Source organism: Anas platyrhynchos, chromosome 1, assembly GCF_047663525.1.
Source record: "Anas platyrhynchos isolate ZD024472 breed Pekin duck chromosome 1, IASCAAS_PekinDuck_T2T, whole genome shotgun sequence".
In the NCBI taxonomy this organism is placed as follows: Eukaryota; Metazoa; Chordata; class Aves; order Anseriformes; family Anatidae; genus Anas; species Anas platyrhynchos.
In genome coordinates, this window is record NC_092587.1 from 185,269,935 (window position 1) to 185,293,391 (window position 23,457).

The 23,457-nt window shown below is 40.4% G+C and overlaps 2 protein-coding genes across 4 annotated transcripts; one reads left to right on the forward strand and one right to left on the reverse strand.

The window, feature by feature from the left end:
- The first annotated feature begins 322 nt into the window (after window positions 1-322).
- SLC46A3 (solute carrier family 46 member 3) lies at window positions 323-13,820 on the forward strand. Of its 3 annotated transcripts, none has more exons than XM_038174882.2 (6): window positions 331-739; window positions 825-1,037; window positions 6,315-7,188; window positions 7,510-7,593; window positions 9,029-9,185; window positions 11,143-13,820. In XM_038174882.2, exons 2-6 carry the CDS (start codon window positions 846-848, stop codon window positions 11,228-11,230), a joined length of 1,395 nt encoding a protein of 464 aa, XP_038030810.1. In that variant the 5' UTR covers window positions 331-739; window positions 825-845; the 3' UTR covers window positions 11,231-13,820. The 3 variants fall into 3 exon arrangements, with proteins under 3 accessions (XP_038030812.1, XP_038030810.1, XP_038030808.1); XM_038174880.2 differs by having other exon boundaries at window positions 335-652; XM_038174884.2 differs by lacking the exon at window positions 9,029-9,185 and having other exon boundaries at window positions 323-652.
- A 2,326-nt stretch (window positions 13,821-16,146) lies between these two features.
- POMP (proteasome maturation protein) lies at window positions 16,147-23,396 on the reverse strand. Its single transcript, XM_027469728.3, has 6 exons — window positions 23,290-23,396; window positions 22,087-22,184; window positions 21,140-21,200; window positions 20,298-20,399; window positions 18,347-18,440; window positions 16,147-16,662 (listed from the first exon to the last, which is right to left on the reverse strand). Exons 1-6 carry the CDS (start codon window positions 23,290-23,292, stop codon window positions 16,595-16,597), a joined length of 426 nt encoding a protein of 141 aa, XP_027325529.1. The 5' UTR covers window positions 23,293-23,396; the 3' UTR covers window positions 16,147-16,594.
- Window positions 23,397-23,457: the final 61 nt, after the last annotated feature.

A 23,457-nucleotide genomic window follows, 5' to 3' on the forward strand; every position in this document is an offset into this window, starting at 1 on the left:
TGAAAGGAGGTCCTTTGGGCTTCAGTTTTGCAACTATGTCTCCTGTCCTTGTCCACACCAGCGTGCTCCAGACTTGGAAGGTGCAAATAGTTCCCATCTAACCAGCAGCACCACAGCTCCGCAGACAGCACCCCCGACACCCAACTGCTGGGAAAACGCGGTGTATGCACCAGAGACGAAACAGTGGCCACCAAACACTGCTGACATACACCATAGCAAGCCAAAAGCGTGACAGGGGAGTACCCAAGCAGTCTGGACTCAGCCCACCAGAGGAGACTGCGAGCGGGGGCAGCGCTGGAGCCCCCTCAGCCACCACCGGCTGCAGCGGTGCCGCCTCAGCCAACCCCGAAATGGCGGCGCCGCCTCCGCCCGCCTTCCTCATCCCGGCGACAGGGGCGGGAGCGGGGCTGGCGTCCCCAGCGAGGACACTCCTCCGGCGGAGGGACGAGTCCTCCCCTCCCGGCCCGCCTCTCGGTGTCGGGCAGGGCCGGCACAGCGGGCCGAGGGGCCGGGGGGCAGCGGCGGAGGGCAGGGGGCGGCCGGCTGAGGGGAGCCGCCGAGCCGGGAGGCAGCCGGGGCGGGCAGGTGCAGCGGCGGCAGGCTGAGGGGTTCCTGAAGGGAGATTAATTAAAATTACCGCGTGCTGCTTGAGGTGGGTGTTTTGTGGGTGTTTTATGGGGTGAAGTTCGGACTTGTGCCCTTTCGGGGTGGCTGGCACACGCTGGAGCTGAGCCTGCAGGTATGACAGTCGTTTTGCTTTCTTTCGGTGAATGCTCATGACCTTTTTTATTTTTTTTCCTATTTTTTTTTCCTCTGGTGCACAGATTTAAAAGCCGAATCCCGAAATGAGGAAGTTTTTTTTCGTGGAGCCGGTCATTTTCGTCTACATGTTTGCTTCCTACTTGACCAGCCCGGTGGTGCAGCAGTTTATTTACCGGCGGCTGTGGGAGGAGGAGTACAATTCCACTTTCATTAGCAGCAGCAATACCAGTTCCTGTGAGCAAAACAAAAGTAGCCCGGCTTATATCAAGCAGAAGGTAAGAGTGAGGAAAAAATACAGCTGTAAGTATACGAAATGAAACTTTCAGCCAATAGGCGCTGCCTCAACATAACCTCCGTGTCTATAACCTTATTTAACCTTGTATGTGTAGAAAAGCCATAGATTTGCAAACTGCTATCGTTTTACTGTCTCCTTGCTCTTGTGTTGCACTGTACATAGTTGTCATGCTTTGAAGACTATGAATTATGTCCAGGAAGACACAGATAAATTCATCTCTTAGTGGTTGAAAAACATCTTAGAGGATCAGGCCCAAGCTGGGACTGGCCTTGCTTGTCAAAGTACACAACTGAAGGCTCCCCTTCCAGTAACTCCAGTAACAGCTGTGCAAGTGTTTATGCACCACTGGTAGTGACTGCGACTTCTAGTCTTCTAGATAAGTGTGTAGTTTACCAATCATCCCATAATTTTCAGGAATAAGGTCCAGTTTACAATGTATGTATATCAGAAGAATTCAAAGAATGAAAGGATAGGGGCCAATTTTTTTTTTTTCTACTTTTAAAATGTGAAAAATGACTCCGCTAATCTTTGCACAAACAAATACAGTTGATGTTTAACCAGTCAGAAAATCACTTGTCTGCCTTGTTGAAATACTAAGATGGCACAATGACAGCATCTTATGGTCAATTACATATTTAGCACGTTTTCATGGTCTAGCATGCTGGATAACCAGATGTTGATTGGGATCTCTGCTGTGGTAATTCAGTGCAGTTTTAATGCTAAATGTAAGGGCTGAGGGCTGTCAACAGAAGAGGTGATCATACTGCACTTTTCCTTTCCTTTCTTTCCTGTTCTCCCTTCTTCACTAGATACCTTCTAGAGATCTTCTTCACTAGATACATGTTGTATCTAGTAATTATTACAGTTAGAGGTTACAGTTAGAGGTTACAGCTTCAGTTGGATCAGAGTGCTAGCTCAACAGAAGGCTCATCATTTTTCGAGTTCATGTTTGTTTTTCTGAAGCAACAAATTGCGCTGACACACTCTATAGCCACATGATTGCAGAATCTAGCATGGGGATGACAGAGGGAACGTGTTTACAGAAGGATACAGCAGAATTGTCCTTGGCAACAACAGCTGGGACTTAGACTGGATTAAGTGGAACATGAAACTACATAGTAGAGTCAGAAAAGTAGGTGGCTTGGACTGTAAATTACACAGAATATGGAGTTAAATTATACAGAAAATGAAGTTTATGGAAGCTATCAGCCAGTATTCTATGCTGCTGAAAGGGTTTGCTGCAGTGTCACAGGTGGCACTAGAAAATTTTAGTCACATCTGAGATTTGAATCTGATGTGCTGTGTATGCACAGGACTGAACACCTGAGCTTGTCAACCTCATTTGTCATATATAAAAGAAAATTTCAAATAGTACATGCTTCCATTGAAGGTAATTAAATAAATAGTTCAGAATTTTTAGCACGGAGTTGGTTCTTTCTCAGGTGACACAAATAGAAACAATTTAAAAATAAAAAGGTGAATAGAATTCCAGTCCAGCAAGCATTCTGGGCTGCCTGATCAGCCAAGGGAGGTAATATATGCCACTCATTAGAACTGATTTGGAGATAATAACCAATGATTGGCTCCATAATGCTTGTATGTTCCTCCCCCAAAGTGTTTTTCTTTAGTGTCGTCTCCTCATTTGGTGCTGTATGTGGGCATTTTGTCATACGGTGTTGTGTCAGTGCAAAGGGCAACTATAAGAATTATACGTGGTGCTTGCAATTGCAGTCACAGATCCCATCAAGAAACCTACGTTTCACAGACATTTCTGCGCTTTGCATTTGCAAGTACACCCTAGATTCAGCCTGATCTTCTAATTGTGATCACAGATGTTTCAGGATATAAAACTTGATTTCTGTTTTGGCAAAACACTGAAGCAGAATGCTTAGTTTCACATGAATTTTAGATGATGTCTCTGATTGATATGACAGTGAATTTACAAATTACACTATTTGGGGCCTAAAGGAAACAAAGTGTGTTTTCTGTAAACAAAGGAAACGATACTTGAAAATAAAAGTCCTTAAGGATGGTAGTTGAGTAATGGCCAATAGAACTTCTTTGTTTCCCTTTCCTGACAAATTTCCATTCCCTTCATTTATGCGATTGTCCACAGGCCATGAATTATTGAACAGTCACACTCTTGTCTGTATGACTAGCCTGTATTTTTGTACCATACTTGTTAGCACAGTATGTGAATATAAAACTCTCAAAACAGCCATTAATTTCAGCAGAACCTGGTGTCTGTGCTGAGCAATAATCCCGTGTATGGTGAAAAGGGTAGGTCCAGTAATGCAGTCCCATGGCCTTTGCCGATGATGTAAGTAGGTGTTTTGGATTTTCCAAGACCATTCTAACTGAATTATATATAAACACAGTAAATTTTACTGTTGGGAATGTTTGGTGTTAACTTTTAGAGGGACAACTCATTTATCAGTTGGTTTAAAGTCCTTCAGTTTTGAGAATGGAGAAGCTTTTTACTAATCTAATCTGTTTCAAAACAGAACATAAAAAGAAATTGAAGTCAAAATCACTTGAAGCCTGCAAAGAAAGTAGACTGTAGTTCAAGATAGATAGTCTTGGCAGTTTTTAGATTGATTATTTTTTTGGATCTGAAGGAACCATAGTCATTTTTATAATAAATGAAAAGTAATTAAACTACAAGCTGGAACATTCTAATCACTGGCTTGAATAATCATTTTTCTATCTCAGGAAGAGCTGTACTAATAATTAAATATTGTTTATCACTTAGAACATGCGTTTTCCGTTGTCGCTCGCTAATATTTTTTAATTTAATGAGCCTGTCTATTTATCTTATCCTGTACATTGTAGCTTCAGGCAAAACACTTCTCCTGTAATTTAATTCTTATATAAGTGAATCATTTCTTCATTAGCTTGCTTTTAATTTGGAAATCTGTATTTTTGAGAATTACTTCTATGCAGCGTGAATGTTTTTTTTCAGAGTAGAGTGAATTTACAGATTAGGATGACTAGACCTTTTATTTATTTTTTTAGTTACATTGACTTTAATAGTTACAGGATTGTAAAGAAGCTGAGGGTTTGAGCAGTCATTTTCTGTATTAATTTCTGTTGGTTTTATAAAAACTTGAAGGGGTGCAGTCAAGTTCCTTACACTCTTAACGGGAATTTTTCTTTACTCCTGTCTCTTAGTCATCTTGTCAGTAGGCAGCGAGTCATTTATGTCAACAGGGTTATGGTCACTTGCGGTATCTGGATTTGTAGCCACCTTCTTTATGTTGCACTCCTACTTCCTAAACTGTAAGACCCAAGTCTTTGTTGTTTTATTCCTCCCATTTCATACTTATTTATGTTTTAGTGATATTTGTCTTGTATGGTTAACATCGTTTAGAATAGATTTAGTTAGATTTAGCTAGATTTAGTTTTATTTCCAGTATACTAGCATTTCTATGATGGTCTTGTCTTAGAACCTGATACTAGTAAAGAAGCAATGCCTGCAACAATGCAAGAGTTCTCTTTGCCTGATAAACTGTACAAAAGGCACAGCCTGTTAAAGAATGTGTTTTGTTGTTTGTTTTTTTTTTTTCAGGCTTTATAAACGCCTTTACTCATTGCCCTGGAGTTGCCTGTGCTTTGTTTGCTACGCCCCATTTGCTGAGTTGCTTCCCTTCTCATTGACACTATCTTTTCAGAGCAAATAATGTCCCTTCCCGTGCTAGTTCTGCGGCCATTCTCCTCTGAGTTTAGGAGTTTAAATCGCTTCCTTTCCTACAGCTTTCTTCTCTGGGCTGTCGGGCTTCCCACTGCACTGCTATATCTGTAGACAGAGGCTCCCAGCACAAGGACAGGGATCTGTTAGAGTGAGTCCAGAGGAGGGCCACAAAGATGATCAGAGGGCTGGAGCACCTCTTCTATGAAGAAAGGCTGAGAGAGCTGGGGCTGTTCAACATAAAGAAGAAGGCTCCTGGGAGACCTCATTGCAACCTTTCAGCACTTACAGGGGTCTTACAAAAAAAAGATGGAAAAGGACTCTTTACCTGGGTAGATGATGTTAGGACAAGGGGGAATGGTCTCAGACTAAAAGAGGATAGGTTTAGACTAGACCTTAGAAGGAAATTCTTCATTCAGAAGGTTGTGAGGCCCTGGCACAGGCTGCCCAGAGAAGCTGTGGCTGCCCCATCCCTGGAGGTGCTCAAGGCCAGGCTGGATGGGCTTTGGGCTCTGGGTCTGGTGGAGGTGTCCCTGCCCATGGCAGGGGGGTGGAACTGGGTGGGCTTTAAGGTCCCTTCCAACCCAAACCATTTTGTGATCCTATGTTCCAATGGCTTCCTTACCCACTGCATGTAGGCCACATTTTATTCCTTGTTCTCAAGCACAGCCAGCAGGAATGCAGAATAAAGTTCACTGCTTCTCCCCTAACATCCGGTACTTGTCCCAAAATCTGTCAGCAGGGAGGGAGTTAAAGATCAGAATATCATTTTACATCTCAGTTTGTTCAGTCTAAATGTTTTTGACTGTTCCAGGGTGGCTACAGTGCTGGCCAGCAGACATTATGAATCCTAAGGTAGTCAGATACCATCAGAGAAGAAAGTAAATTACTCTAAAGTGTTAAGGGACTTGCAGGCTTTCCCTGTGTGCCTCAGCATGAGCTTAATTTTCCTCTTGCAATAAAACCTTATATCTTGTAAACAAAGAAAGATGTTGAGCTAGAAACTGATGGTCTTTGCCTATAAATATAAATAAGAATTCATAAGGCCTTTGGCAGCCTTAAAAATTGCCCTAAGTACTTTCCTGAAAATTCTGGTGCATTTTTTTTCATCGTTTGGATGCTTCTTGGTGGGGATTATGTTGGCTACAGAGGAAACACCAGAAACTTGTAAAACAGATGGCTTAAAGACAGGCTTAGAAAGCAGGAAAGACTTTCATGCCTATACTTTCTCCTGATTCTTGGAGAGTGCAGCCCCCTGCCCAGCTCCGTGTGACACCTCAGAGAAATGTCAGAGTGGTTTGCTCCCTGCATCTGAAGGTTTTATTTTGTGGGATGATTCGGTAGGAAGGGTTTGTGTGAACAAAGTTACTGCCTTCTCTGCTGCTGCTCTTTTATCTGGTCTGCTTGTTCTCTTTGAAGGGGCTGTTGGGACTGCTGTTTGTCTAGCCTGCATGAATATATTAAAAGCATGATCTGAATCCATTGCATGATGCTTTCTATTGCTTAAGTGTAGTATTATATTTCAATGTATTACAGTGTTAACTATTATTTTTTCTTTTCTCTTTGCAGGGAGTTCAAGAAAAGACTTCTCTATTTAATATGCAGCTGGACTTAACTGCGGCAGTTCCCAGCCTTGTAGTTGCCTTTATCATTGTAGCTAACGGAGATCGCCAGGGACGAAAAAGATCTTTAGTTTTACCATCAGTGGGAGCTTTGATTGCAGATATTTTCCAGACTTTAATATCATATTTTTCCTTGCCACTCTCTGTCCTATTTGCTGCTACGTTTATTTCTGGACTGTTTGGGAGTATGGCAACTTTTCTTGGAGGAGGCTTTGCTTATATAGCGGATTTGTGTCATGACGAGAAGCAGAAAACAACGCGAATAGCTGTGGTTGACTTGATTTTTGGAGTTGTATCCGGATTGGCAGGACTGTCTTCTGGCTACATTTTAAGAGAAATGGGTTTTACGTGGACATTTGGGACGGCATCTCTGCTTCATGTTGTCAATATTATCTATATTATATTTTTTCTGGAAGACACAGTAAGCATATCTGAATCCCAGCAACAAGCACAAGTATCTTTTAAAGAACTTCTAAAAGAAACGTTTTCTGGAGTGTACATGCTTTTTAAAACTGCCCCTTCTAAAAAGAGAATTTTAATAATTGTGTTACTTTTTACATTTATGACTTACTTGTTTACCGTGTTTGGTGGGAGTTCGCTTTTTACACTGTATGAACTGAATGAGCCACTCTGCTGGAATGAAGTATACATCGGATATGGAGCAGCTGCATTCACTTCTGTCTCTCTGACCAGTTTTTTAGGAGTTTACTTTTTTTCAAAATGTCTCAAAGACATTTATATTGTATTTATTGGGATATTTTCTTACATTGGAGGAATAGTCATGGCTGCCTTTGCCAAAACAACACTGCTTATGTTTCTAGGTGAGTTCAGAATCATTCAGTCCATGCTCAAAAACATAAAAGAAAATAGTACTACGTTATCTTTAGCAACTGTTGTTGGTAAATAGTGGATATACCTCCTTGAAAGGATCATAATGAGGTAAAACATACAAGGTTGGGTCATGCCGATTTAGGGTTTAATAAAAAATGAATAGTGTGGAGAGCAAATTACTTGCTTATGCTTTGGGTTTAGTGTCATATAGACATATTGGATTTAGGAATTTACAATTCATTTACCACGTGTCTGTAAAATCCTGGATTTTTATTACTTTTATGTCTCACTACTGATTCATTGCTTTACAGTAAGAGTGCCATCTTTATTCTGCCTTATGCCTGTTCCTGTTCTCCGATCCATGCTGTCAAAAGTGGTTCTCCCCAGTGAACAGGGTGAGTGGAATTTGTTTTAAAATATATATATAATAAAATGGTATTTCAGAACAGAGATGCATCAAGGTTACTTTTAAACAAAAAGATATAGAATTGGTATTTCAAGACTGTGTTTTTTTTCCTTTAAGTTCATATAATATGGCCCTACATCATGATATTAATGGCTTTTGATTTTGAAGTTAATATTAAAAAGTTGCGTTTAAAACTACCGCAAGTTTCAACCTTGAAAGGAGTTATTGATCTGGAAATAAAGATTATGGAGAACACAAAGCAGAAAAATGTTCAAGATTAATACAGATATTCATTGTAAATGTGACATGTAGAACAGGTTCTACATTCACAAGATTTTTGGCAGAGAAAGATAATATTTTTGTTGTTTTATCAGTGTCACACTTTGTAATTTAGAAAAGTAGGCATTAGGTGGCTAAAAGCAAAGGCCTTTTGGTACTTGTACTTGTCCCAAGGGATATAACATATTACATCCAGAGATACTTTCTGTAGTGGAACACAAAGACACAAAAAAAAAAGCATGTGAGGCCTCAAAATGTGGCTCTCGTGTCTCATATTTTGCTGTGACCAGATTTTGAGGCACACAGACCATCTAGAAGCATTCTTGAGAGCTGTTTGGTTTTATTTTTGAAAAAGCATTTCTTTAGATGCTGAAACAAAGATGTCATTGTACTGAACAATGCTAACATACACTTGGTTTTGCGATTTCTTGGCATTCTTCAGAGCTTTGGATTCTTGAGTAGTTTGATGCAGGGATCAGGTTGCCTCTTGCCACCCTTTTCTGCTTACCTATTGTGATTTTTGTTACAGTCCCATGAACATGAACGCGGCTTGGGAAAATGTGTTTAAAAGTACACTGATGAGTTAGACTGACATCCCAGTGGGTAGTTCAGCACAAAAAAAAATGATCGCTTCTTTCAAAAATGAGAGGGATATGGTTACATGCTGAACCAGCAGTCTTTATTACTTTTCATTCCAAAAAGCCTCTTCCACATATAAGAACAAAAATTAGGAAAGGAGGAAAGAAGGAAGGGGAGAGTGAGAACAGAGAGGTGTACTGGAGCAGGTAAAGGATGGGGCTGTGCAGAAGATGTTGAGTGAGGATGAACAGCTTACGTTTTGTGTGATAAGTAGATTCTGTAGAGTAGGTGTGGTGACAGGATAGCAGCAAATAATAGTTTTCACTAGCAAAACTTTTTAATTTTCATTTAAAGAGTCTTTTGTAGGAGTCCCCATGGAAGACACTTCCATAGCAAAGACATGTTATACATAATATATCATATTATATAGGTGCTTGTTACTTGCAAACTTGCTAAAATATTGCAACTAGAGAGATCTTTTGAAACAAGTTTTAAAACTGTAGTACTTTGAAAGGGTTTCTGTGTTAATTTGTTCTGTTTGTAACCCATTCATTTGTTTTTGGCAGGTGCTGTGTTTGCTTGTATTGCCTGTTTAGAAGTTGTGACCGGCACTATTTCCCTTTTAGTTTTTAATGTTCTCTATGCAGCTACCGTTGCATGGTTTTCAGGCTTTAGCTTCCTCTTCTCAGCAGGCTTTTGTCTAATTCCACTGGGTGCACTGTGGTGAGTACATGGCAGGAGGGTCCTTCTGGCTGCTTTTACTAGTGATTTCTGTTTTGACGTGAGTTGAAGCTGAATGGCTTAATGCATTCTCAAACTTCACTATTTTCTAATGTACTGAATGTAATTTGTGTAGTCTTCCCTGTGGTTTCCACACAATTATATATAGCTTATATACATCAGGCCTATGAAAGGTGCTCTGAGACTTGTGTGAAGGATGCTGCTTGGAGTGAGGCAGAGCTGAGACTAGGATAAGATGTCTTCTACTGGGGGGACAGGACAGGACAGGAGGGAGGGAGCCCCAGCTGTGGAGAGGTGTTTTGTCTCATGAAGCTTGTGATTGCTTCTCCAAGAGCTGCTGCCAGTTGCTGTAGTTCCTGCTGCTTCTCTCTTCAACACCTACCCTCCAACACCTTGCTAGAGATTTCCCACAGTCAGTCCAGTTCGAGCCCTGATCCAGCTAGCTAGCTCCTCACAAATTCATGCTGTGAATTTGTCTCCTAATTCCCCCAAACTGAAATCTGTCCTGAATTCACTATGAGAAGGATATTCTGTACCCCTGACTGCATGTGTGTGCCTTCCGTTGGTTTGAGACTTACGCATGCCTTCCACACAGAACTGAAGTAACAGGTCGGTGTAAGGCCACGAGCGTAGTTTTGCAGCCCTTGTAGGTGCTAGTGGGGTTTATAAATATGATCAAACACCCAGTAAATTCAATGGAAAGCTATCTTTCCATGTCATTGGTCATGGATACATTGTGACTCAGAGCCACTGAAACCTGTAAAAGGTCTGCACTAACTTTAAGCCCCATGTGAATAAACCTCTAGACGTGTTTAAAAATACTACTCTATAGTACTTGCATATAATTGTATTTAATGACCATCTAGTCAGTGAAAGATCATTTTTCATGAGTATTCACAAAAGCTGAGTTCACTTTACATTATTTGAGTATAAATTATGTCTTTTTAGGATGCTGGAACATAGATCTAAATGGCAAAAGGATCACTTCATTAAATAGATTTATATTCAGAAAAAGAAAAAAGGTTTTTATCTTAAGAGGATAGTACTTCTGCTGGAGAATTGTATCTGCAGCAGAAGCGTTTACCTTGCAGAAACATCTTGTTTAGCCTTTGCCTCAATCACCTTTTATCTCTACATCAGCTGCGTTTTCAGTTTTGCATGGGCAGTGATTGTGCTGTAAATTTGGCACAATTCACATACTTTCAAAACTGTGCCTGCCTGACCACAGTATTTTACTCAGTTTATTCAGAGAAGTTGCACAAATGGCATCTCAGAAGAAGACTAAGATAGTGGTGGATCTCAGACCTTATGGAACTGAAGGAAAGAGGCCTTGGGCTGCAAGTAGAGAATACTTTTTAGTAAGGTAATAAAAGTAGAGGAGTTCAGTTTTATGGCTGTAAGTGTTTTTGTGTTATGAAATATTAGTTTAGTTCAGTGCTGCATGGTATAAAAAAGTTTCTGTTAAATCAGTGTTCTCTCCTGAGAATGTCCTGAGCAAAAGTTAACAACTGCTTACTATGAAATCACACCATCCTGCAATGAAAACTAGTCCATCATCATCATAAATTTAGGAAAGCTATTAATCTTTTTCTTCCATCATTATTGTCTCAAATATCCCACCCTTTCAATAACCTCTCTCTAAAACCTTTCTTAGTGTGTCAGGTAATCTTACTGTTTGAGAGCAGGAATGGTATTAGTTCCAGTCTGTAATAAATAAGGCCTGGTAGTTTAGTGCTTTTCACAGACAGCAGAGATGATTTCACCTACTTTGAGTAATAAGGGGGAAGAAATGTCATTGCTTTTGTTTACTAAGATATGTCAGCTGCTTTGTGCTGCAGAAGATGGCTGTAACAGAACTATCGGGTGTGTTTGTTGCTGAATAAGCACGCTATACTGAAGTATCTCAGCTAAAGATATCTGTCTTATCTGTGTCTTGCAGCTGGCTTCTGTGCACAAGCTGGAATGGGGAGGACTTGGCTCTGCTTGTACCTGACGAAGTATCCAGCATAGACAGTGTTGATAGTTGAACAAAGGATTCAGCTACCTGACTTTTATCTGACGTGCAGTGGCAGAGACCACATGTCTTACCGAGACCACAGAGATAACACACAAGTTGCAGATGAAATCTACAACTAGCACTGAATTGGTAGCACTCTATATCCAGTCTCTTTTTAGCACTTAGATAAAACAATCTCCTGTACCTAACTATGCAAGTAGGCTGGCAATGGAGATTTTCATGCTGCTTTCAGCATGGAGAAAAAGTAAGGTAGGATGACACTCTTTCGCCACTTACCCATTCTCAAGTTTGAAAATGTCAGCTGGGGATTGTGATACATCTTGTATCGTTCTAAGTGGGGTGACAGAGATAAGTTTATCAGCCCCTTTCCCAGAGGGTGTTGGCAATTCTCCTGAAGCCGCTGGAGCTCATGCCAGCTGTGCGTGCAGCCCACTGTGTACATCTGAAAAGGTCTGTCTTAACTGGGGAAGCCCACAAAACTGTCTAAAATTACTAAACCTAAAGGTACTTTTTGTTTTCTTTCCGAAAAACTGGAAGCAATACTTGTACCTGCTGTAAGGAGACTGCTCTGCAGTTAGCAAAGAATGTTTGTGCAAGTTTAATGTATGATGTGTGGACCTCGCCTGTGACTTAGTTCTTGAAATAGATTTTCACGCAGAACAGCCATACTTAGAAAATTTCCAGCTTGCAGAGTGTGAAGTTAGGCCTATGCCTACATTTTACAGAGGCCATATTGCACATTTATTTTTACATTATAAATTTCTCATTGTTTTTTATATATTAGGGACTACATACAGACAAGTCTATTTTTTTGTCCCATAGATGTCTTCCAGCTAAGCTGGCTTTAATGAAGTTGTTTTTTTGTTTGTTTGTTTTTTTAGTGAAACGCTGTAATAGAATTATTTTCAGAAGATCTTTTATTATTTTTTTAATAATTAAAAAAAAAATCTGGACCACATATCTAAGCATTTGCAATGAATGCAATAATTTATTAGCATTTGAATAGCATTTCTTATCTCCCAATCGCTTTACAAATGCTATTGTGAACCTCCCTCCACAATAGATACTATCCTCCCTGTTTCAGAGACAGAGAAATCGACAGAGCCACAGGGCCACAGTGCAAATCGGTGAGAGTGCTAACCCTAGAAATCAATCTCTGTGTTGATTCTTCAGCTTTTTGTTTGAGTTCTATATGTAGAAACTAGCCGGAGCGTTAGCTTCTGGAATGCACAGCACAGCAGAAGTGTGAATGTAAACACCATGTTGAAGACCACAGCCATGTATTGTTTTCAGACTGAGTTTTACAGACAATGTTGTCCTCATCCCTGAAAGTACAGGTAGGTAGTATGTGACTTTCTACTCCTACAAACAATTAGATAGAAAAATCAAAAGAACAGTAAGTGGTTGACATTTACAGGTGGAAAATTCTAGGAAAACAACTGTGATATGGGAACTGACTTTGCTTGCACAGTGTGTGATAAAAATGAAGACAGCCATGAGGATGTAGCATATGCTGTATGATCAAAGATCTACTTACAGCCATTAATACTTGTCCCATCAACAGAGTACTTCTCAGAGGTACTCCAACAACAAATATTAGCACGTCATCATGATGATGCTATTGCAGATCCTTTCTGTTTGAACAATATTGTTTCCATACTGCACATCTTGATCACTGAGATGTTTGCAAGAGGGGTCAAATAAGGTAAATGAGAGTTTATATTATCCATGAAATTGTAGAATGGCTTAGGTTGGAAGGAGCCTTAAAGGCCACTCAGTCCTAACCCCTTGCCATGGGCAGGGACACCTCCCACCACACCAGGTTGCCCAAAGCCCCATCCAGCCTGGCCTTGAGCACCTCCAGGGATGGGGCATCCACAGCTTCTCTGGGCAGCCTGTGCCAGGGCCTCACCACCTGAATCCAGGGGAATGCTATTAAACATAGCCTGCCTTTACATTTCTGTCCTTATGGACCAAGGCTGATGTTGCCAATTTAAGTTCATTAGCTTTTTCTAGCTACTTTATATACTAGCCAGTAAATAAAACTGATGAACTCTCTTCTCCTGAGGTGTCTGAGTTGCTGACAAGTTGCTGAAATGAGCTGTGTTTTAGAATAATCACTGGGTCCAAAACACTGCAAGTAATTGGAAAGAGTTTAAGAATACACTCATGTAAGGGATTTCAGCACAAAGACTACATTGTCATCCTTTCCTCTTCATTATGCAGTTTTGTAAGACTTCATGAAATTAACTATTTTGCACAAAATGCCTGGAAAAAGTAAAAACAAGTGAAAAGGGTATATGCCCTCACTTCTTCAACGCAGACCTCTGCCAGCACTCTACAGGTAGCAACAAAGTAAGCCAGTTCCACAGCAGCATTCAGTTTGAGGACGAGAAGGTGCACGTGCACTTTGGGAATGGCTTTGGTAAGGTTTGATTTTGCTGTATCAAGTATTGGCTGTTTGCAGAGTATTTCTGGTGGACACAGAATGTGAGTTCAGATCAAAGCACATCAATACAAATTGTGTTTTTAAAGTGTATGGTACAAGCTAAGGAAATTAGGTACTAATGTGCTTCATATTATTAAATCAAAATCCTCCACGTTTGTTGTAGTTGTTTTATTTCTATACAAATGCAATGATTTAGACAAATTAATAGCAAAATTTGGTCTTTTGAACTGTGTTGTATGTAGTTCTTGATACGGCTTTTGACAAATGCCCAACAGGAGGACAGGTGGGGTACTGTTATGTGAACAGAAGCAGCAGCACTATGGCATCGTCTATTTTTGCAGTGATAACAAGCAAACAGTGGTGCAGGAAGACGTGCTTCTGCTTTCCTTCAGTGCTGGGGAGAGGCAAGGCTGCTGCCGAGAACATCAGCACTGATAGGAGGTGGGGAACTGCAGAGCAGGGACAACATTGCTGCCTGCAAGAAGTCAGGTTCAGGACATGGGTAGGAAACTTGCGGCAGCTTTAAGCTTACTGTAAAGTACTTAGCCTCAGCCCTGTTTGACTCCCATTACTTTAACAGCATACCACATAAATTCTTGATGTGCCTCTTAAATAGACCATTTGCTTTCCAGCCTGGCTAACCCTTAAAAGTGGCTTCCTTCAGGCATGATGAACAATGAAATTTCCTTGCTCTGAATATGGCTCGATCTCACTGAAGATAAAGTATACTAAACCTTGAACAAAACCACCTAGAAATTAAGGCAGGCTTCCTAATATGTCCACTCTGCTTTCACTAATAAGAATCTCTAATAAATTACTTGTCTTAATGTAGTTTTGCTCAGGTGCAACAGCATCCAGCTTTCAACCTGCACCAGGAAAGGCTGACCAGCTACATAAGCAGAGGCAGGAAGTTTAGAAAGTAGCAGTCCTTGAACAACTGGGCCAACTGTTTTCTGCACACCCATTCCTGGAACAGTGCCGGTAGGAAGGCAGACCTGAAAATCCTCCTACGGTATCTTAGATCATCCCAGACCTGCCTAGGTAATCTCTTAGCCTTTCTGGCCTGACCCAGTTTGCTTTACAACAGCTTACTCTTGCTTTATACATAATTGCCAAGAAACTCAAGCCATTTATAAATTAGCAGCCAATCCCACTAGCCAATGAAGTATACCAGTTCACAGAAAGAACAGCAACATAAGATAGTGAGTAGGTTTGTCCTTTAAATTTATTCGTCCCATTGTTTAAGTTCACTGAGGCAAAAAACACAAGTCTTAATTTGTATTTCATAGCAAAAACCTCTAATCTCTCCAACTCTCAATAGGCAATTTTCACTCTTAAATGAATACATATAAAGTAAATAAAACATCCAGTAAAGTACCTTGTGTCATCTCAGTTTTTAACTTGAAATGTTTTGCAATAAATACGCAAAAAAAGCACTGCAAAATCTGCAGGGGGGAAAAGCTAGAAGCTTTGGTGCACATGGGTATGGAGCTTGTGGCAGCTTTAAGCATACCAAAAAGCACAAGAGATGTTTTGAGATTTTGGGATTGTGAAAGGAGGTTTACAGCAACATCTCTGCTAACACGATCTACAACAGGATACTAAGTACACTTACCACTCTTCCTAAGAATAATCAAAATCTGCTGGATAAACACATTGTTTCAGGCTCCCTGTAGATGACAAGAGACTAGTCCTTTTGAACCAGAAACTTTTTCCCCCCCCATTAAAAAAAAACAAAGGGATCACCAGTGCATAGTATTAGATAACATCTGAAATAATATAGGAAAATCTGGAAAAGATGAAATAGTATTTAAAATCCTGATCTGTAAAATCCTATAAGCTGCCTTACAGATTTATGATGCATGTGTGCATATATGACATCAGAATTGTCACAACCTTAAGGACAACACCCCCACAAGCACACAAACACCCTTCAATGGCCCACTCCTTGTTAAGAAGTTTAAGTACAAGTCTTTCCTTCCCCCTTTATTAAGGCCTGATTTTGGTAAACCTTCAACATTGTCTGATCTAGTACCCATGTCTTCACATTCTTGCTGCAGCAGCTTTGTAAGGTACTGTCACAAGGAAGCAGCATTCTTTATTTCTGAACACTGACATACCAGATATAGCTGTGCTCTTTTTGATTATGTACCCAAATGGATTTTAAAACACTTTTTTAAACTCCAAGTGGAACTTACTTCTAGTTTCAGAAACCTGAATATCCTCTCAGAAACAGGTTAAAAACAACCCAGACCTTTAACTCCCTTCATACAGCAATACTCCCAATTCTGCACAACACTTCAATGACTCACTCATCAACTGTCACCTTAACAGGAGGGAGAAGATGTTACGTAGCAGGATTCCACCGGCAGAGCAGAAGTTAAAGACCTTTAAAGTAGCGACAAGAAAAACGAACAACACTGTGTTGCAGACAAGAGATTTTTGATTTGCAAGTAATTATATTTTGGAACACAACAGTATTTATAGCAAACCTTTATTCAATACTTTAAAAAAGTGTATGGAAGTTTTCATGAACAAAGAGTTACTCAATGGAAAACACCTTTTTTCCCCTTAAAAAGTTCTTCTGCAAGAACATCCATTAAATGCATTTACCTACAATAACCAGTTTTAAAATGCATGGGTATTTCTGGATTTCTTGTATACACAGATAGGATTTCCATAGTTAAGCTATTGTCCTGAGCAGTGTATGAAGAGACATCATTTAAACTATTTAGTTACAGAACATTTATATAATTGACAACAAGCACAGAACAATTTATAGACTTTAAACATTTAATGTGCCTCTTCGTCAAGGAAGGCAAGTGATACCTGTATGACTGCTTAACACTGAGTGTCAATTTAGTAATCGTGTATTTAGATCTGCAGTATAAAGACATGCACAAAACGTTTGAGGAGTAGATTTTGTTACAATAAACCAAGCTTGTATTCCATCATCATGTGTGGCTCTCCCATAACCTCACTCTGTGAAGGATCTGAAAAAAAAGTAAACAGCATTAGGCTTTTACTTTGCCACAAAGACCAACAGGAACTACAAAGATAACCATATTCAATTTTGGAATTTTTTTTTATTGTAATGGTTAGTGCAAAAATTATTTGACTGATTCTTGACAGTGCTGTGTAGTGCAGGTCTGTCTAACTCATACGCCTCTGTCCAAAGCAATAATCAGATAACCAACGCACCTTCAGTGGAAGACGGGCAAGAGTGTTTTGTGAAGGGGTAGGGGAGAGAACAATTCAAGTAAAACCAAACATGATTAGACACAAAACTCAGCCTGAAGGTTCAAGCTATAGGAGATTGTGCTTATATAATAAAAAGCAACTCTGGCCAAAGCTCTTCCTCAAGTGCCATACATTTTTTCCATGCAACTTCTCTGGGGTCTAGGACAGTAGGAGCTCACACTCCAGCCCTTCTGCTAGTTGGGACATACTTGTGGTTTCTCTTCTCCTGTCAACTGCCTTTTTTTCCACAAAAATTTTATGTCCTTAAGTATCTTTGAGATCTCCACTCTATGAGGTATGGTTCATATTAGCCAGTATATTCAAAGGTTAACAGGCAACATGCAGATGACACACGACATGCCAATTACTGACAGTATGAACTTCATTTCCATATGAAAGCCAAGGCCAAAAATAAAAAAAAGGTTGCAAGCAAATCTTGAAAGAAAAGTATCTTTCTTTGCAAGTGTACTTAACTATTTTTATTCCCCCATAACTAAGGTATCTTAACACCTTTCTGATGTTCATCCAGAGACACCAAAATTACCTAATATAGCTCCATGTGATAAATATAGCCTTATTGTAAACAATTTTAACTAACCACTCACTCCATAGCACTCTATAAAACATGCAACAGCTTGTTACAAGCTGTGGCAAATACCAAGCAATTTATAGGAGCTTGGTCATCGCTCCACCCCCTGAACCACAATCACCTGAGATTCCTTCCCCTGCTCCCTGTAAATCCATCCCAGAAAATAACATCACATTTACCCCATGTGTCTAGATTCCCACTTGCTCCTTCATTATTCCCAGTTTCCTATATCCCTGTCTTTTTCCATTCTCCAATCCCACCACCTCAAAACACCCTCTGCTTCATCTTACGTCCTTAAGTGCTGAATAGACAGAAGTCAAAGTCACTTTTTTACCCCTTTAAACTATTTTCCCTGGCTTATTCTATTTCACACGTACTGTCAGTCAGTAGCACATCATACAGCTTTTAGCTGTTGAATTAGTATGCAGTGGTAGGAGTTCCATTAGTTCAGTATCTCTTCTTATATCTCTTTCTTTCTAATAATTTAACTTATAAAAGCTTTGTATCTTCGTAACCTCTGCCTGACAAAATTTACATAAGTAGTTCAAAAATTTCTGGGGAAACAGGCATAAAATGTAAGCTACGCATTACAATACATAGTCTTCTACTCCTTAATAAAGCCAGCCCAAAAGCAAACAGATTTATTCTGTATTTCAGAATAATTTCCACACAGGTAGCAGCTGAACTACATCTATTCCTCCTTTCCCTGGTGCTTCTTTACCTCTGGGAATTCAATTTTTATTTGCATTTTGCATGTTTAAAAGTTCTTATAACCTAGAGGCAAAGAACTTCACAGTTCCCAAATTTTGCCTTTAAATGTTTCTATAACATTAAAGCAAAGTATTTACCATTAAGAATATCCTCAAAACCAATGCATTCATCATTTCCCCTCAGAGTATCCACCGCCATGTTTGAGCTGTGAAGAAAGGGGAGACGCTGGGCCTGTAGAAAGACATCAAGAGTTAAAGTTTTTGCAAAACTGAAATTGAGATTTTTCAATTTCTGCCTGAAGTGACTGAGAAAAGAGACAGTCACCTCTTTGTCTGACCACAATGATGAAATAAGAACTACTGGCACACATTAATATCAAAACCTATCCACCATCACCATCTTGTGTTTTTATCACTATTTTGAAAACAGCCTTTTACGTCATTTGTAGATTTCACTGCAGTGCAGCTACTCGTAGTCAAAAAAAAGTTGGTTCTGTCCCCTTCCTTGATCTGTTCCCACATAGCTGGCAAGAGTCTCTGCAACACATCTACAGCCTGGAGTCAGTTCTGGAAACTGACCTTGCAATGTTTGGAAACCACATTCTAAGTTTCCTGCGTCTGACAAGTCAGAAACACAATGAAAGAGCTATACCAATTTTCATACCTAATAATAATCCTCCTTACAATTAAACTAAATCTATTTCTCAGATCCCCTACAGTTTTTAAGCTTTAAGTCCACTTCCTGTTACTTTCAAGCCTATTTTCTGTGCCTTTCACTTACGGTATTACAACAAAATCAAGTGGTTACATACAACATTCAGACTAAGTCTTCAGAGAATGGCTTACATCTGTCCTCACAACTGCATTCACTACTAGTAGTACAACTAAAAATGAGACCTCAGTTATACCAGGAATACATTTTACAAACAGAAGTATCACATAACTATCTCTTTATACACGAAATATCAAGATTTCCATAATACCCAATAGTACAGTTGTCAGAAGTTCAAATACACATGCTATTTATTCCCTTAAATTTTAGCTGAAAGGTGGAATTACACCAAAAGGGAACTTCAATATCTGACATGATACACAAAAGCCAACCATGAACAGTCTTCTAACCACCATATTGCCTCCCATCATCCCCAGAAACACCCATGGAGACACTTTCAGAATCCTTGTCCTCACCTGTCTCATTTTCTACCACATGCTAACATCAATTAGAAAAAGATGTTTCCTCACAAGAGAGCAATGTTGAGATCAAGGATGTTTTCTTACATTCTGTTTGCCTTTTGCATCTTCAGGACAAGAAGTTTCTACCAAGTTTCATGTCACTCACTGCGGTTCAGCAGCAACTGATCCGCAGGAAGGAAGTATAAAATTAGTTCCAGTCACTTAGAGAAACAACTCATAATAGCTTGACTACCTTCAACAAGCCCAAAAAAAAAGTTCACTAGGACCACTGAGATCTCTGTGTATCCTAAGGGACAAAATCAGCTACCATCCACTTACTCTCCAACCTATGAAATAAGAAGGAAGAGGAGGCAGCCCCAGCTTCCCAATTAAAAGTTAAAACCTGTGAACTTATCTCTCTGTAGACCTTCCCTGATCTTACAAGAACAGCTTCAGAATAATAATGACAAGTTTTCTGCTTCAGTTTGCACATAACCTCTATATCCACTCTCATATCACTACCTGCTTCAGACCCTTAAGGTCTCCTTTCTCTACAGATGCAGAGATCCCTTCCTATGAAGGTCTCATGCTCAACACAGGGGAGTACTAATACGAGAATTAATACTCAATTCCTCCTGCTTTTCTCTGAAGGCTTACAGGAAGCTCATCCACAGAAAACCTAGAGTGCTAAACACTTAACCAAGCAACCAAAAAAAAAAGAACAGCAGCTGAAAGCTTTTAGCATATTGACTGATCTGGACATTATTTATTGCAAAAGTTGTTTTTGAACAAAAGCAGTTACATTAAAATCTCTTTTGGAAACAAAGTGGTTGTATTTCAAGACACAAAGACATCTTCCCAGATAAAAACTCCTCCAATATTTTTAAGTTATATCAGTTAGATAAAAAAAGCCTACCTGTTTCACTGCTCTGAGTTCCATCTGCAGCTTTAGAGGTGCATGGAGTCCTTGAATATTTCTCAGTGTGGCAAAGTTTGTTTTATCTTGATTTAACTGGAACTATCACAAACAACATTTTTTAGAAATAACTACTTTCAAGTACAATTATAGAACAGATTTGTGACATCCTTCTTAAATGAACATGCTTATAACATTTACATGTAAAAATCAGGGATACCATCATATACAACTGAAATGCACATGGAAGGTAGCAATGCACTAAAATCTGTTTTATAAAGCTAAAATTGAGTTTTGCTAGATTTGATTATAAATCAAAAGTTGCAATTTTATTTTTGTTATTTTTAAGTATCAGGACATGTAACTCCACCAAGTGGTGGAGTTGAGCATTACTTTGCTACAATATTACAAGCATAGAATCTAGTAATTTAGTGAAAAGTATTTATGGGTTCACGGTCTGAAAGCCTAGAAATGAAGGTATATGGCAAACCTAAAGACAAAATAGGAGGATCAGCTTTCCAGATGTGGAAGGAGTGCCTAACTACCTAACTACAGAGGCAGCAAACACAACCTTTAAATGACTACACCTTATTAAGTAAACCACAACCTGGAAGCCCACCTACAAACTTGAAGAGTCACAAGTGGGAGGTTAAAACTTAAAGTTGCCAACAATGTAACTTCCATACATGAAGTGCTACTGTTGCTAACCACCTTCATTTTGTTAAAGGCAAGGCTTTGCTCTTTACTTGCTGCTGCACCAAGCAGCCCCATCAACCACATTGCTAATTTAAAATCCCTAAGTAGTTAAGGGTGAAGGAGACTCCATGTAACACTGTACTTACGTTTTTTTCTGACAACTCCAGGGGGTGGCTGGGCAGCAACTCACTTCTCACACTTGTAAAGCTAGAAACACAAGGAAGATTTGAACTTCAAAAACTTAATAAGGATACCAATTTAAGTTGCATTCCAAACTAACCCCAGATACAAGTATCAATCCTCAGAGACACAAGACCCGACCGTTTGAACTATTAAAAAGAATTAATGCTTGATGGTGAAAAAGACAATAAGAGCTATCTACAGCACTGTCAGAAGACCAAAAAAAAAAAGTTAAATTTCAGGCCTATTTTTTCCTCAGGTTTTAAGTTCAACAAAATAGAGCAACAGTTGTTCTTGTCTCCTTTCAGAAAAGGAAAGCCATTATATCACACTGGTGTGGTAACACTGCTGTTCCAGCTACAAGTACAGAGTACGGCACTGTATGGGCTGCTGCCGGGAAAGTTAGCATTCCAGCCAGAGCCAGTACATTAATAAATGACAACCGTATAGGTTTAGTTATGTCCCAAATACATATCTGATTTTAAAAGTCTCCAAGCTTTTGCAGCTGAAATATATGGTGTGTTTTCGGCATACTTAGATACACTGATTTCGATAGATTAATTTTTGTATCAGTGCTGAAATTAACAACTTCATGCACTGCTACAGAACACTTTTATACATGTATATTACTACTAGGATATATTTCATATTGATTAACATTCAGACATCACTTTTCTAAAAGGGAGCAAACGGGTAGAAATCCATTAATACTACCTAGATGTTAAAGTGATGTTCAACAAATTTTAAGCATGAAGGACAATCTGACTAAACACATGGCCTTTAGGCTACGGCATCTGAAAAACACCTGCCAAGAACCTTCTTTAAAAACCAAATGTTTAATACATGCTTTCTTCTTTTATCTGAAGTTCAACATCAGCTATAGCACAATTTAACAACAATAAGCAAAGCGTACCCCCTGCGCAGAAGATCATGACCTTCAAATGATCCAGAAGCTGAAAAATCAGTAATTGGGATACTGTCCTTCAACAGAGAAGCAGCTCCTCTGGAATCCTGGAACACAAAGTGAGGATTACTTTAATAGAACCAGCCTCCTTTTGCATACGCTCTTAAGACCAAGTAAATGAAACAAATTGCTAAAAGGCTTCCCAAACTACTCACACGCAAGCCTTAGACTTCACAGTCCCTTTACAAAAAACTTCCAATAAGTTCTTTCAGAGAGTCTAATGACAGCTAAAGGTAATGATGAAAAAATTGGGGGTTCTGGTTAAAATAGAATTTCACAACTACCCCTTGTTTGTTCCCACCCCGGGCTGTGGGGATAGAAAGGAAGATGGCAAATCATGCTCAGCTGATGGAGCATACATCTGTGAGCATTTATTTACTTCAGTACAGACACAATCACGTAAGATCTAATTGAATATGGACAAATGGTTTAAGGCTCACATAAAGAGAAGTTGTGCTCAAACATTCTGGTACGTTAGTTCATCGAAAGAACAAAGATGAAAGAGTAACTTGTAGCAGAAGATGAGAACACCACACCTCCACTGATATACAACGTAAGGCCATCTTAACCCACACCGCTAACTTAAAGCTAACCTGTTTGGTTTTACGGAGGTGATTTTCAGATTGTTCACACAACGTGCCTCAGCAAAAAAGCACCGAATAATGGCCAAAAACCTAATAGTTATTAGAAAACCCCTAAAACAGCTGTTATAATATGCATAACAGCTGTTATAATAAGCATAAATACATATGGACTTGGGGTGCTGGTTGACGAGAAGCTCGACATAAGCCGAAAAGATCCAATTACAGCCCAGAAACCCACCCACACCCCGTGCTGCACCAACAGCAGCGTGGCCAGGAGGCTGAAGGCGGGGATTGTCCCCCTCTGCTCTGTGAGCCCCCCCCCCGGAACCCCAGGCCCCTCAGGAGGGCTGGGCCCCCCCCCAGGAGCCATCCCCGAGGCCCCACCAAGGCCGCGCCGCCGCCGTGACTCAGCACAGCCCCACCACCGCCCAGCGGGGCAGCCCGAGGGCCGGGGCAGGCCGTGAGGCACCCTCCATCCCCTCAGGGAAGGGAACTGAGGCGGCGGAGCCACCCCCGGCCCCTTCCCCCCGCTCCCGGTGCCGCCGCCCCGCCCGCCCTCCGCGCTCACCATCTTGGCTCCCCGCTCCCGGCCACTTCCGCCTCCTCCCCCCCGCCACTTCCGCCCCGCCCCGGCACGCGCGCGGGGAGGGCCGGGGGGCGGGGCCTCGGGGCTGGGGGGCGGGGCCTAGGGGCTGGGGGCGGGGCTTGGAGGGGGCGGGGCTGCTGATGGCGGCCG

Bases quoted from the DNA above. Each gene is read 5' to 3' on its own strand.
- SLC46A3 (XM_038174882.2), top strand. From the start codon at position 846: ATGAGGAAGTTTTTTTTCGTGGAGCCGGTCATTTTCGTCTACATGTTT. The intron at 1,038-6,314 runs GTAAGAGTGAGG...TTCTCTTTGCAG, and splicing joins CGGCTTATATCAAGCAGAAG to GGAGTTCAAGAAAAGACTTC. The intron at 7,594-9,028 runs GTGAGTGGAATT...TGTTTTTGGCAG, and splicing joins GGTTCTCCCCAGTGAACAGG to GTGCTGTGTTTGCTTGTATT.
- POMP (XM_027469728.3), bottom strand. The intron at 20,400-21,139 runs GTAAGTACAGTG...TGTTTGTGATAG, and splicing joins TGGAGTTGTCAGAAAAAAAC to TTCCAGTTAAATCAAGATAA. The intron at 18,441-20,297 runs GTAGGCTTTTTT...GTCTTTCTACAG, and splicing joins AACTCAGAGCAGTGAAACAG to GCCCAGCGTCTCCCCTTTCT.